This window comes from Xiphias gladius, unplaced genomic scaffold, assembly GCF_016859285.1.
Source record: "Xiphias gladius isolate SHS-SW01 ecotype Sanya breed wild unplaced genomic scaffold, ASM1685928v1 HiC_scaffold_1473, whole genome shotgun sequence".
Classification (NCBI taxonomy): Eukaryota; Metazoa; Chordata; class Actinopteri; order Istiophoriformes; family Xiphiidae; genus Xiphias; species Xiphias gladius.
The window spans coordinates 53,220-68,882 of record NW_024401803.1 but is presented as its reverse complement, the minus strand read 5'-3'; the positions used below and the strand labels follow the sequence as shown (position 1 = coordinate 68,882).

General features: G+C 39.8%; 1 protein-coding gene across 1 annotated transcript in view; it reads right to left on the bottom strand.

Moving 5' to 3' along the window:
- Positions 1-15,663, bottom strand: part of ryr2a (ryanodine receptor 2a (cardiac)) — a gene marked incomplete at its 5' end in the record, with an annotated part of 184,614 nt that overhangs the window by 167,792 nt on the left and 1,159 nt on the right. The window contains one exon of the mRNA XM_040123032.1: positions 4,203-4,307. Coding sequence (XP_039978966.1) covers positions 4,203-4,307 — 105 coding nt within the window. The remainder of the gene's footprint in view (positions 1-4,202; positions 4,308-15,663) is intronic.

Here is a 15,663-nt window from a genome sequence, read left to right as displayed (position 1 = left end):
AATGAGAGAGAGGATGAAAAGTAAGTTGTCTTAGTCATTTCACAAATGACACATAAAAACACACACCTCTATCCAAAAGACTTTTGGATAAGGAGGTTATGACAGCTAAGTGAACATATTCAAGGTCTTGTACTTTAATTTCCCTTCATTAGAAGATTTGGTTTGTTGGCTAATATGCTTATTTGCTTTCTAAGTGAGATGAGACGATAGATTTCACTCTCATATCTGTGTGTTAGGTATGAAGCTGTAGTCAGGATGTGATTCGCCCAGCTTAGCATTAAGACTGGGCGCTGGGTGACACCTACCTTATCTTAAGTGAGAAAAAAAAAAAAAAAAAACATTTACCAACACCTCAATCAACCGTTTGTCATTGTGTGACCAAACAGAAATATAAAAATGACAAGTTGTGGTTTTATGGGGAGTTGAAACTATTTCTTGGCGAACAGCAGTCAGGTGCCTGTCATAGATATCGGTAGGTGTATTTTTAAAGTTTGGGCAGCACTAAGTTAGCGGTTCCCCCGGCCTCTAGTCTTTCAGCCAAGCTAAGCTGACCATCTCCTGGCTCTAATTCCAGTTCCATACTAAGAATGCAGACATGGAATGCTAAGTCTCAGGAACAAAGCAAATAAGAGTATTTCCCAAAATGTTGAACTGTTCCTTTTAAAAAAAAAAAAAAAAGAGATACATTTCTTTCATACTGTTATGCATAATTTAATGTATGTAGCTAGGTGGATGGCTTTTGTTCAGTAAGCATTTGATTCAAAACATGCCAGCAATGCTAACAAAAAACTTAACATCATTGAACACAATTGTTCGTAAATTCACAACCATGGTATAAAAAAGCAAAGAAAAACAAAAGTAAAATGGCTGGTGTGAGCAGAGAATTTACAGCTGCAACAAAACGAAAAGGGTCTTTTTCTATGTATTTGCTAATTCTATGTATTAGCTAATTGTTTAAGGAAAAATGTGTACGTAGTTAACGCAGGAAAATTGTTTCCATCAAAGACTAAAGTACCATTATGTTTACTTCTTGTAAAATAGTGTACCTGTTGCACATTTTTTGTCACATAAAAGCTGTGTAATCCTGTCCATCCACTGACAACAAAAACATTTGTTTGCTCATTGTTGTCCATGTGTTTGCATTAGATTAATGATTATGTTAGCCAGTTATCTAAACTGATATTGTTGTAGCTTAAGTGCTGATATGTACAAGCTATTCTTCTTTTGGTGTTTGAGTGCCAGCTACTCTCAAACAGTTTGCACCTGGCATTACCAGTCTATCCTGACTGGAGTAAGGCTGACCTTGTTTTGCATGTAGCCCGGGAAAAGCAAGAATGATTTGTGATCTGGCCCATAGAGACACATGTAAATGAAATGTATTAAATCTCATCTGGACTTTATCCTGTACAAGACACTTGAAATTACAAGTGTAAATCGGGCTGGAGTTCCAAATATGTGGCTAAATGTAAACAAAAGTCTGTTAATGTGCATCTGGGTCTTAAGTGATAAGTGTTGCATTTGAGCACTTGATATGACAAGTTTAAATGGGGCCTAAGACGTGTTAGACAACGCTAATTTAACTGAATCAATAAGGTAACACTTTAGTCACTCCACTCTACCTTGGTCCAACTGTTCACCCATGGCTGCCTGACCATGTACAGCTTGTGTTGTCACACGGATGTGTCCACACTGATTTTGTCTTGTTCAGTACACAGGACAAAATATCCCATCTACCACTGTCAACATTTAAATGTAATTAGGCTCTGAACGATCGAAAACAAAATTCATTTTCATTTATGGTTTGATATCATGTGTAACTGCCTTGTAAACTAGGGTTGTGCTCCATTTGATTATGCTGCCTGTTATGTACAGGCAATGGTGGAGAGAGCAGCTTCTTATGCTGCCTCAGTAGGTTTGACATTTTCTACTGGCTGATGATCAAACCGCAGTAAGTGGTAGAGATGATGTGATTCTTTTTTTTTTAGATGTTATCAGAGACTTCATAGTACTTTTTCCACATGTATTCAGCCTACAGAAGCCATGTAAAAAACTGTTAACGATGCTGTTGGCACACATGGTATTTTGTTCACTTGCCACACAGAGCAGTCCACTCAAGCCAGTATAAGTGGTATGTGCCATTTTGTGTGCTGAATAGAAATTTGAGTGGTAACCACATACAACTAGGTCAAATTAGCATTGTGCTGTACAGGTTTTGAAGAGCACTGTCATGCGCTCTATGTGTATGAGATATGCAAAGCAGGTACCTACTGGAGCCTCACCTCACACTCTTGGAATAAGCCTGGCTTACTGGTGTTAATGATATTTGTGGGGACCCATCGTTGACATAATGCATTCCCAACCTCCTTACCCTACCCTTAACCATCCCAACTGAATGCCTAAACCCAAGCCTTGCCCTAACCCTAACCCTAACCTAAACCTAAACACACACACACACACACACACGCACACACACACACACACACACACACACGCACACACACGCACACACACACATTCCTCTAAAATACACATTCTCCTTAAGTTTATCACTCTCTGAAGTATTTTTGGCAACAGTTACAGCTTCAAGTCTTTTTGGGTAAGTCTCTACAAGCTTTGCGAACCTGGATTTTGGGCGGTTTATCCCTTTCTTCTTGGCCGAGTGTCTGTGAACTTCCATCTTCAGATCTCTCAAGACCCCCATAGAACATCAAGAGATGTTCTATGGGGTTTAACCATCGCCCCAGTCTCAGGTTGCACGCACTCTGGAGTAGGTTTTCTCTTCAAGGACCTCTCTGTATTTGCATTCATCCTTCCATCAATTCTGACCAGTCTCCCTGTCCCTTGCCACCATGCTTCACTATAGGGATAGTATGCAGAGGACTTCTGAAGCTCTATTAGAGTGACAGTTGTTCTTGGTCATTGTCACCTCCCTGACCAAGACCCTTTTTGCTCGGTTACTCAGTTTAGTTACTAGTTTACTCCAGGAAGAGTCCCAGTGGTTTTAAACTTCTTCCATTTCACAATTATTGAGGACACTTTGCTCCTGGAAACACTCAAAGCTTTAGAAATGATTTCATAACCCAAGTTCTAGACACATTTTAAGGATAATTAAAGCAAAGAGAAAGCAACTGATTACAATTTGGAGTGCCACAGCAAAGGGCCTGAATATTTTTGTAAACCAGAGATTTCAGTTTTTGGTTTTTATTAAATTTCCAAAATTTCTAAAAACATCTTCACTTTGTCATTATGGATTATTCAGTGTAGACTGATGGGCAAATTTATCAATTTAAAATTAAATCTAAAACAAAATAAAGTACACTCAAAACAAAAGGGTCTGAATACTTTTTGAAGCTACTGTATCTTTCAACAGGATTCAGCACTGTCAGCCCATTATGTAGAAAGGCTACAAAGACTGGCTCTTTTGTACGCACATATGTTGTGTTTTAATGTGTGTTTCTATGGTTTTCTCTCTCTCTGTGTGTATGTGTGTGTGTGTGTGTGTGTGTGTGTGTGTGTGTGTGTGTGTGTGTGTGTGTGTGTGTGTGTGTGTTTTAAAACCCATGAAAACAATCAATAAATAGTAGTACATATAGGGTAAAAACTAATACAGTTCTGCTCATTGTGCTCCAAAATTTGTCTGTAATGTAAAAATGCTTAAACATAATCATTTGTATATATAATAACTTTCATAATAACATAATAACATTCAAGTGAATGGGAAAGTGGTCTCAGATTTTTGGACCCCACTGCATAAAAGCACTCACAGAGTACGATGCAGTCTTCTTCTTGCTTGGGATAATGACTGATTATAGTCAAACAGAAAAGCACTTGTAGTTGTAAGTAAAGTGCTCAGTAAAGGACAGCATCTGCACAAAGGGGATCGGGCCAGCTCTCTAATATAACTGTTGAGGGACTGTTTGGAAACAGTGTCGATACAGTGTAATGAAGTCAGCTTCCTGATGAAAACTGATCAGCAGCCTCCTTCTTGCTGCTTTGAACTATGCATTAGTGCTTGTGAGGAACCACCTGACATAAGGAAGAGTGTAGATGACTTCAGTCAAGGATGAACAGTAAGTAATAAGACTCACTCTTGCTGTTTCTATTTTTTTTGTCTCCACCAACTTCTCCTCTGTGTGTTTCTTTAGGCTGGTGTCTCAGGCCTGATTTGACAACAGCCTATTGTACATTCACTCAACACTCACCCCCTCAGCCTTTTCCTCTGTGTTGGCCAGCATCTCCTGAAGGGCTCGTACTGATAGTGACTGCTCCAAGACAAAGGTGCAGATGGACAGATCTGGAGGCACATTCTGAAAAACAGGGACACAACTTAAAAGATTTATGATATAGGTGACTTAACATTTACATGTTTACCTTTTTTTTAGTACTTTTATACAGGACAGTCACTTCTTTTGTGGAAACACAATGTAGGATTGATGACGAACTGAGAGCAGCCGAGCAGTGATGTAAGATCAATGAAGTAAAAATACTTTGTTCCTGGATTCATGTGTGTTTGAGTAGAATATTGTGTTTTATGTTTCACTTTTATTTGTTCATTCATTCATTTATTCATTTATTTTGACTTTCCTAACACACATATATACACTTATCCTTGGCATACATTCTACAGGTCTCTGGAATTCTACTGGAGGGGTGTTAAACCATTTTTCCAAAAGATAAACCCTAATTTGGTGATAATAGTGGCGGAGAGCGCTCTCTAACCATGCGTTTCAGGTTTTTCCTTTAATTTGTTACCTGTCTGTATAGACACATAAATAAGACAATGTTAACATAAATAACAAAATCTTAAAGAAACCCTAAAATGAAAATCAAGTTTTTAACCTTGTTAACATGTCCTTATGGTGTTTTTTATATGTAACACAACATATCGTGAGCAAAATAAGCAGTCAGTACCATGGCTGAGTATTTCCACCTTGGAACTGCAGTGTACCAATGACATTCTCAAAAACACAGATTCAGACAGCATGGGATTCATATGTCACGTACTATACCTTCACATACAAGTTGACAGGAACCAATTTGTAGGGTGGGGCAAAAGAGACCTGAAACCTCCAGCGCAGAGCAGACTTGTGAGTACAGAGAATGAGAGAATGCTGTGTCAGCCACTGCCAGTTACAAGCTAAAAACAACATAAACAAAAGAAAGATGATAACTACACTAAGCCTTGTGATATATCTGCTAGCTGCCGATTTTGGTGCACAACAGACTCCTAATCTGAGTCTGGGTCTGTCTGAGGCTCAAACATGTATGGCTGAACCTCTCCGATGTTTACTGGGTTGTTAGCCATCTTGATGCACACTGCTCTTTTAATGGTCAACCTAGTGCAAGCAGTGGTTGTGGGCAGGACATGAGTCCTGTGATATTTGCATATTTGAATATTCATAGGTCCAGAATTTCTCATTGAGGAAGTAAGCGTAGATGTGTTTCCAGCCCCTTCTAAGAGTTTTTTTCTTTTCTTTTTTTTTTACTTTTTATATGGGAAAACCATGTTAAACAACATATTAATCAGAGTTTTTTTATATACTTTAAAACATGTCTGGAGGGGAACTTTAACTTGAAAACTAAACCAAATGTGCAGATTCCAGGTATGTAACAAACAACAGTTGTTCTGATAGAAAGGTTAAATGAGCAGACAGGACATCTTAGGCTGTTGCTGTGTTGACTCCTCATAGCAGAAATAGTAGAATGACAAGAGAGCCAACAAGAGCACATAGTTGGGTTCTGGTCGGTCGTCCAGCATCCCGCTGCCACCCATTGACATTGACCAAAAAGGCAAGTCCATAAAGATTGAATAAAACTCTCTCAAAATTCATAATAAATCATCAGCAAGAGCTGGAATACATATACTGTAATTACCATCCCTTGAAGTAGGTAAGACATTTACAAAAAATTTGACCACATCTTTTGTGTCACATGCTCCCTGACATTGCACACCAACTGAATTTTATACTTTTGAACCTTCTACACTCAATTAACTCATATACACTGTAAGCAACACGTCTTTCATTCTCTAAGGAAGTACAAGGCAACAAATGGTGTGGTATGGCAAGGTGAGGCGGCTGATATGGAATGTGGTGTAGCTCAATATGATGCAGTTGCATTTCTCATAATGGTGTATGTGCTACCCCATAGGCCCCCATTAATTTTCAGCTGCAAACACTGGGCTAAATGATGTGTTGTCTTGAATGTCATGTAAAGGAATGTCCAGTAATGTTTTCTATTAGCCACTTTGGTTGAAGTTGAGTCTTAGAGGTTCATGGACAAATTCTCTCCTTACAGGTATCCGAAACCAGTAACTTGTGCTATCTTCCTCGTCTGATTCTGACAACTAACTGTTTGTAGACAGTTTCTTCTGATATCCATTGTTCAGCTGTCTACTTCTTGTTTGTCTCTCTTTAGGTGGTTGTGATAACGATGACAGGGTACAGGTAGCTTTCTTTTCTTTCCAGGCACAGATGGTGAAGGTAAGTCAACAAGTAAGTCATTAACTAGGTATAGCAGGTTTCAGTGCAGGCTGCGAGTTCTACTATCCCCCATTTTTCAACACACCTTGAACACAGGACCACTGTTCATCTGCTCTTTGACAATGTACACAGTGTCTTCCCAGTAAGATCTCAGTTTTCCTGGGCCTCCCCTCTCCCCCAGGTTAAGGACTAGTACACGGTCACCTGGCTGAAGATTCAGTCATGTCAGGGTGTCAGCATCAATGCTGATTTTACCAAGTCTATACCTAATCTCAAAATGAAAGTGTGCCAGCTCCCGAACCCACCTGTGTCCTACAGCATTTTGTTTGGTGGTGCTCATTACATAGGTTAGGGGGTTTTTATCCGTATACACTGTAAAATCGCGGGTTTAGAATAGGTCATCTCAAAATCTTTTGCATAAAGCCCACTTTAATGCTAGAAACCCGAGCTTCCCTGAGTGCATATGGTAATTCCTCTCTGCAGTAGACAGTGTCCTTAGTGTTTAGGGTTCTTTCCCTCAAAGCTTGGACAGCTGCTATGTCTTAGGTATCGACCCACACTCCATCAGCCAAGACCCAACATAGTGTACCTCCTCCTTGAATAAATAACACTTGGTGGGCCTGAGTTTGACTCTGTTGTGTTGAAGAGTCCTCACGACCCTCGTCAGTCCCTCCACACGTTCCTCAAAGTATTTGGTGTAGCAGACTACATCATCCAGGTAAGTGATAAAACATCTTCCCGTAGAAAGTCCAACACCTCCTCCATACATCTCTGAAAATGCAGCAGGGGATTTGAGAGGCCGAAGGGGATGCGGACCCACTCATAAAGGCCACACAGTGTGATAAATGCTTTAAGATGTCTGGATCCCTCTGATATGTAACCCTGGTGATATGCTTTCCCTTGCTCCAATATAGAAAACTAGTGATATCCTCCTCCTCATTAGGTCTTGGATACGTGGGAGTGGGTGTCTGTCTTGGATGATCTTATGATTGGTTGTGTTACCCACAGGGATTTCACCAAATGGGCTTCCAGCATGGTGTATTTCAACAAGACCATCATCCATATCAAACTGCTCGAGTCGTGGATCATTAGTGCAGAGTTCAAACAGGGAAACAGATGGATGAAACCTCTAGCTACTGGGCACTTAATGTGGGCAATCTGATCAGTATGGACAACAATATCATGATGACCTCCTTTTATTGACACTTGCTCACTCATATTAGTTTTTTTTTTCTCTGCCTGGATGAAGTTTATTACTGCCTCAGCTTTCTCAGTCTCAATTTGCATGTCCCCTTTAAGGAGGTTGCATATTGCAGGTAAGGCCTCTATTCCATCTCCCTGCCCTAGGATTATCTCCTGAATGCCATTAAAGCCTAACAATGTCCTTAGGAGGTTGACTAATGGAATAGTTTGGGTCATTGTTACCAGGCAAGTTAACAATCACTTCCACCCATCCATCAGCGGTGGATTTCTTATCTTTCTGTCTCCAGGTTCTGTTTATAAGGCTGACCTGGGTACCTGTATCAAACAGAGCAGTGCCAGCATAACCATTCATATGAAATTTCAGTAGAGACTATTTTCCTTTTAACTGTGCAACTCTCTCAGCTTTGGGTTTGTCATTGACTGGTGAGTTTGGGGGACTACAAACTGATGACTGTTTGGGGCTTGCTCCATGTTGCCTGCATTTGGCTGGGACTGGATACTACTGCTGGTCACAGGTCATCCCTTGGCTCTGACCACTGCTAGTTTCTCATCTCTTTAGACAGCCCACAGCACGATGCCCCTCTTCAACACATGCAAAACAATGATGACAGTTTGGCAGGTTTTGTCCAACGCAAGAGGGACAGCCATGTAATATTTCCTATTTCTGTGTTTGTTGTTTTGTCTGACAACTGGTGCAGTGGTACAGACATCAGACTGCACCTTTCAATGTTTTACTGACTCCACCATTTTTTTTTAGCACTTGTGCTTGTGCACTCAGTTTTTGTACTTCCTCATCTTTACCTTTAGGATTAGAGTCCTCTCTACTGTCTCTGAGCTTACCTAACCACTTTTGGCATAGATGACTAGTGCGTGTGTTACGACTCAGGTGATGTCTCTTCTCACTCTCCTCCCAGGTTGTTTTAATGACTTGTCTCAGTAGGGCTTCATCTGTGAAAGACGGGTCGGAGAGAAACGGCTTTAACTCTCTCCTGATGCCATCGTGCTTGTCGCTTAGTCCCTGGTGAATTGTTTGCATAAACACAGTCTGCACAGTCTGTGTCTCATACTTCATTTCAGTATCAGTCTGCCTTGATGCGAGAATAACCTTTTGTTTAAGTCCCACCATCCTATACAGAAACTGTTGTGGTGTTTCATGTTCAAGTTGTTTGGCTATAATCAGTTGTGAAAGAGTTCTGTTGTGAGTTCTGTTGGCCTATCTTTGTATTCCTCTGTGTCCTGTTCTTTTAGCCCCTCATCTATCTGTTTGCAGATATTACTGTAGCTAATGTCTACCCTGCTATCACCTATCTGACCACCATGTATTTTGAACTCTTTTCTGTGGAATAGGGCTAAATCTCTGAGAGCTACCAGGCTTTCACTCCTGTGAGGTGACTGTTGTGCAAAGAGTGGGTGAGCTGGCTGGTTGACATGTGCTGGTGGACTAATTAAAGTCAACTGCAACTATCTATTGGTCACAAGTGTGTGAGTGTTATGCAGGGGTAGGAGCAGGTTTGGTTATTAGCAAATTATTAATAATAATCAGGGATAATTATTAATATTCATACAATTATTAATGGAAGTTAATAATTATGGGGCACTAACCCGGTATAGGGAACCAATAACGAAATTGTAAATGCAGTCTCAAATGGGTGTTCACTTATGAGTGTCAATATCAAGGAGATATCAGCACTTACGAAGTGAACAGTGAAGGTTGAATCCGAGCACTGACCATCACAATCCAGCTGTTATCACAGGAAGTATGCGCAAATAATAACCAACAATGACTGCTTAAAGTGTATAAAGTGTACATAATTTATTAACAATAGCTAATATTAATCAACAATCAATATACCATTAATTAAACAAACATCTCTTATCCAACTATAGCTACAACAACAAGCAACCATGAGCTTAAATGACTATATTACCAAAAAAATAAAACCAGAAAACCAGCAGACATGTAGTACATGTGATGTGTGTGTGTGTGTGTGTGTGTGTGTGTGTGTGTGTGTGTGTGTGTGTGTGTGTGTGTGCGCGCGCGTGTGTGTGTGTGAATGTGTGTATGAATGTGTGTGTGTGTGTGTGTGTGTGTGTGTGTCTGTGGACGGGTGTGTGTAGAGAGGTAGAGAGAGAGAGAGAGAGAGAGAGAGAGAGAGAGAAGGAAAGATAGCAGGCCCAATCACAAGATTTCAACAAGGAGGCAAGGCAAACTGGGTTATGCTACCAAGCTATCTGTGCACCAAGGGTGTTTGTTAATGTGTACAGATGTGTGTAGGTTTGGGTTAGTAAAAGAGAGAGCGAGAGAGCGAAGCATGCAAAGCAAAGCAAAGAAGATCATAACCATCAGGGTGGGACACAATAAACAGACCTGTTTTACCACACAGTAGTAGGGAAGGTGAACTAGCGTTTGTTTAACCAGTTCGTTAACCAGTAAAATTGCAGCTCATTGGGTTTACGGTGGTGAGATTAACACAAGCAGCCCACAAAGTGTGAGAACATAAACCAGCTGTAACGCACTAAGTGCAATCAAACAAGCAGCAAACAACAGTAAATACTCCACAGTATTTTACAGCAATCACAGGACATGGCAGTCCTTTCTTCACAATAGCAGCAGTTTACAAGCATAAAGTTTACAAGACATAGTATTCATAAGTAAAGTCTCTGCCCAGACACAAGCCTCCTACTTTTTGCTGCTTCAGAAAGCAGTTGAAGCGTGGGTAGATCAGTCCAGTGTGGCTTCAGCGCAATCCTTGGCTGAACACCGGCAGGGCTGTTTGTCTCGCTCCTCAGGCGATCACGGTGAGCTGGTTTCCTTGGAGGTGGTGGGAAAATCGCAGAGTCGATTCAGTTGGAAAATAGCGTGTAATCTGTTATCTCCTCGATGAAATCTTTTCGACCTTCTGCAGGCAGTATGAGAAATCAGCTTATACTGTGCAGCTGTCTCCTTCGGATCAGGAAATGTATTTGGTAAATAGAAAAAATCTGTTCACCTGCTCATAAGTTAAAGACTTGAGTTAAATTCAAACATTTGAGCAAGATGCTCCCTTTCAACAACTGAGTCAAGGGGGAAAACTCAGGAGAGGTCCTTGCAGCAATGATGGCGTATGGGAAAAAGGAAAGGAGGAGTGGAGCGGGTTAATGGTTATTACCTGGGTGACGTTGCAGTGGTGAATCTGGTGAGTCTTGTCCAGTGAGAGGGCAGAGTTTGAATTCAAGCCAAACTTCACACATAGGTGATTTGGCAGTGTTTTAACTAACAGTTGCAGAAACTTACAGAAACCCTGGTTAAGGCCTCAAGACACAGTAGCCCCTTCTTTATCGACAAGACCAGTTCTTTTCTCGCATTGGCTGCCATAGTTCACATTTGTCAGACACTCTAGAAACACTGAGCACCTCACTCTGGCTGCTGACAGACTTCCTGGACATGCACAGCCCCTCTTCTCTGACAACATTTTTCTGGCGGTCCACTGGACTCACGGCCCCTGGTGTCCTGGTGGCGCCAATCCTGGACGAACCTCCATGAATCTTGCAGTTGCAGGTCCCAGGGATATGTCCATGCAAACAGTTGTTCTGATAGAAAGTTTAAATGATCGAACAGGACAACGTTGCTGGCTTTTGCTGCTTTGACTCCTCGTAGCAGAATGACAAGAGGGCCAGCAAGCCATCAAAACAGGCTTCTGGTCAGCCCACAAACATCCTTCTGTAATACCAAAATAGCAAGTCCACAAAGACTGAGTAAAAGTCTCTCAAAACTTATGATAAATTATCATCAAACGCTGGAATACATATAATTATTATTAGTAGGTAAGACAATAACAAAAAATGTGACTAAATTATTTGTGTGCGTCACACACACTGTATATACAATTCAGTACATAAGTATTTGGACAGTGACATATTTTTCATAATTTTGCCTCTGTACACCACTACAATAGATTTTACATAGAGTTATCAAGATTTGGATGAAGTGTAGACTTTCAGCTTTAATTCAAGGGGTTTCAAAAAATATTGCATCAACTGTTTGAATGAAGAACTTAACTGAAGAATTACAACCATTTTTATACATAGTCCCTCGTTTTCAGGGGCTCAAAAGTAATTGGACAATTGACAACTGATGAGTTTCATGGCCAGGTGTGGCCTGCTCCCTCGTTTTTTCATGACAAATGAAGCAGATAAATGGTCTTGAGTTGATTTCAAGTGTTGAATTTGCATTTGGTAGCTGTTCATGGGCAATCTCAATATATGGTCCAAAGAGGTGTCGATGCACATTAAGGATGCCATCATTAGGCTGAAAAAACAAAAAAAACATTCAGACAGATGGCAGAAACTTTAGGCGTGGCCAGATCTACAATTTTGTACATTCTTAAAAAGAAGAAATGCAGTGGCAAGCTCAGCACACCAAAAGGCATGGAAGAGCATGGAAGACAACTAAAGTGGATGATCACAGAATTCTTTCCTTGGGGAAGAAAACCCCTTCACAACATCTACCCAGGTCAACAACACTCTCACGGAGGTAATTCCGCAATCAAGAGACACCTTCATGAATATAAATACAGAGGTTTACCACAAGGTGCAAACCACTGGTAACAATCAAGAACAGAAAGGCCAGATTTGATATTGCCAGAAAACCTCTAAAAAAGCCTGCCCAGTTCTGGAACAAGATTCTTTGGACAGAAGAAACCAAGATTAAATTGTACCAGAATGATGGGAAGTGAAGAGTGTGGAGAAGGAAAGGAATGGCTCATGATCCAAAGCATACCACATCCTCTGTCAAACATGGTGGAGGCAGTATGGCATGGGCATGGGTAATGACCCAAAACATACTGCAAAACCAACCCAAGAGGTTTCATTCCAAATCCATTGTGGTGGTATACAGAGGCAAAATTACGAAAATTGTGTCACTATCCAAATACTTACATACCTAACTGTGTATGGTTTAGTTAGAATCTTAACTAAAAAACTAAACAGGCATAGATGACAGGCATAAAGTTAAAGATTACACATTCCTTTAATAGTTTTAGCAAGATTACTTTTGTATTTCCATCTTTTACAATTTCAAAATAACAAAAAACAAAAAGGGCCAAAACAAAAGTTTGGGCACCCTGCATGGTCAGTACTTAGTAACAACCCCTTTGGCATGTACCGCAGCTTGTAAATGCTTTTTGTTGCCAGAGTCTTTCAGTTCTTGTTTGGGAGATTTTCATCCATTCTTCCTTGCAAAAGGCTTCTGCTTCTGTGAGATTCTTTAACTGTCTTTCATAAACTGCTCTTTTGAGGTCTATCCAAGGATTTTCGATGATGTAAGGGCCCTGGCAAAACTTCAGCTTGCGACTGTTTAGGTAGTCCATTGTGGATTTTGAAGTGTTTTTATGAGAAGTATCCTGTTGTGGAAGCTATCCTTTATCATCTTAGGCTTTTTTAGCAGAGGGTTTGATCTTTGCTCCCAGAATGTGCTGGTATTTAATTGAATCCATTCTTCCCTCTACCAGTGAAATGTTTTCTGTACCACTGGCTGCAACACAAGCCCGAAGCACGATCAATCCATCTCTGTCATTACCAGTGCAATTCTGCACCCTTTTTCTCCAAACATACCTTTGCTCATTATGGCCAGAAAGTTCCATTTCATCTTCATCAGGACTTGTGTCCAAAATGCATCAGGTTTGTTTAGATGTCCCTTTGAAAACTTCTGACACTAAATTTTATGGTGAAGATGCAGGAAAGGTTGCCTTCCATGAAGGTCATATTTGTGCAGGTGTTGCTGCACAGTAGAACAGTTCACCACCGCTCCAGAGTCTGAAGGTCTTTTTCAGTCAGACAGGGGTTTTGATTTGCCTTTCTAGCAATCATACAAGCAGTTCTCTCTGAAAGTCTTCTTGGTCTTCCAGACCTCAACGTGACCTCCACCATTCCCGTTAACTGCCATTTCTTAATTACATTACATAACGCAATTACATTATTACTTTACTATTGAACTCTGTTAAAGTTTAGTGTTTAGAGTTTAAATCCACCTTGAGAAGCTCTGAGTTTTAATGTTTTCTGTCTCTCTCTACTGTACTGTTGAACTCTGTTTAAACATGTTGTGGAAGACTCTGGACGATATTTAACACACAAAACACTGATAGGGTTAAAGTGAAATATATTGTTAGTTACAATATTGGAGACAAACAAACCTTATCACAAGAAGTGAAAGGAGAGTCTCTCAATAGAAAGAGTCTTACAATCATTTTTAAAGTGTTGAGACAAAGAACTTACCAATTGGTACCAATTGGTTATCTTTACTTCAACCCAAACACATCCACTAAGATAGAAACATATGTAATATTTACGTGCTGTCCATGCACTGGCCATAAATGAAAGCTCAGACAGAAATAGCTTGGCTTATTTCCATTTATGGTAAGGCGACAGGCTGCTCTATATGTAGGCCCCCCTGGACTCATAAAACATAAGTCTAAGGCCCCTGGGAGAGACCTTGAAACTTCTATAGGATCATCACCAAAAGTGAATAAATGATAAACAACGTTTCCTTCACACACACACATCATGACTCTTGTGCTTTGAAAGCTGTTTAATCCATATAATTCAAAACAGTGTTCTTGGACCTCACTTATCGCAGCTTGCAGCCATGTTTGTTTTTAAATTTTGCTGTAGTGGATATGTAATTTTCCTAAAACAGGGCAAAATGGATTCAGGAAATTGCGGTGCAAACAATGGAAATACAATCAGTCTTTATGTGACTAACAAAGTATTAATATCTTTCACATATCCAAAAGAGAGGAGGATTATTTTTATTAATGAGATCATAAAAACAACAGCCTAGGGTAGAATTTTAGTCTCATACTCCAACAGAGGGCAATAGAAGCCATGGGTAAATTAATTTTGTTTTGTTTTCTTGGGATAACCAATTAACAATTTCACCATTTTTACATAACAGGTTTGGTTTTCTCATGATCACAGAATCATTATTTTGTGATCTTGACATTACTAAAACATCAAACGATAGCAGCAATTATAACCGACTGAAGCAGCAACTGTGGGGAAAGTCCCTGCAATATCTCTATAATATTTCTATAGGGACTGTCAACAATTAATTTACAGTATAGCCTATAGTGACCAAATGATATGAGTCACTGTACTATTCTGATAATTACTGCTGTGGGGACTAATAGTCAGTCAGAGATGTTAAACAGTGCTGCCATTTAGTTTTGAACCAATGGCTAAAAAGTAGTATTCTCTAGTGTCTACATAAAAGAACCTACTTTGGAATAGATCAGAGAATAGTGACATTTTATTCTTCTATTAGTATTTTAACCTTTCATTTATCTTCTGGTTTGCATTTTTTTTGTCAAAAGGACAACAACCAACTTCAAGGTGTTGTTAACCTCAGCTCTAAAAATTCTGGCAAAACACAAAGATCTGAACAAGACCTCATAAAAAAATAAGATCATCGATGACCGTACACATGTCCTAAATTGACTACTGTAAGCTTATTCCATCAGGAATGGACTTTAGATTGCTTGTATGAAAAACAAAGAGAAGGAAGATGAAAAAATCTTAGGACAAGAAATGGTCAACTTACTTTTGTGTAGAGTGTGATAAATGTACATGGACTTTTGCACATTTTGACATACTGTGCCTTATTGACACAAAGTGCCTTTGCGCTGTTGGATATTGTTGGCCAAACAGTAGATGGCCACTGTGATTAAATCCTTGTTTATTTCAACTCTTCTCTTACATTATCATATTAATATTTTTAGATAGTTTTTAATGTGTGCAAATTAATTGTTTATGTGTAATTGTGTTTGCAAACTTGATTTCATTAGTGCTAGATGGAAAAAAACAATAGTAATTTTAAAAGACTCATTCTTGAGCTTGAAACTAACAAAGAATGCATGTGTGATACATACTGCTTTGATGTACAATCAAATCTCCCACTCTGTCAAACCCAACTGAGGGCTTGCTGAACATGTACAAGAGGTGA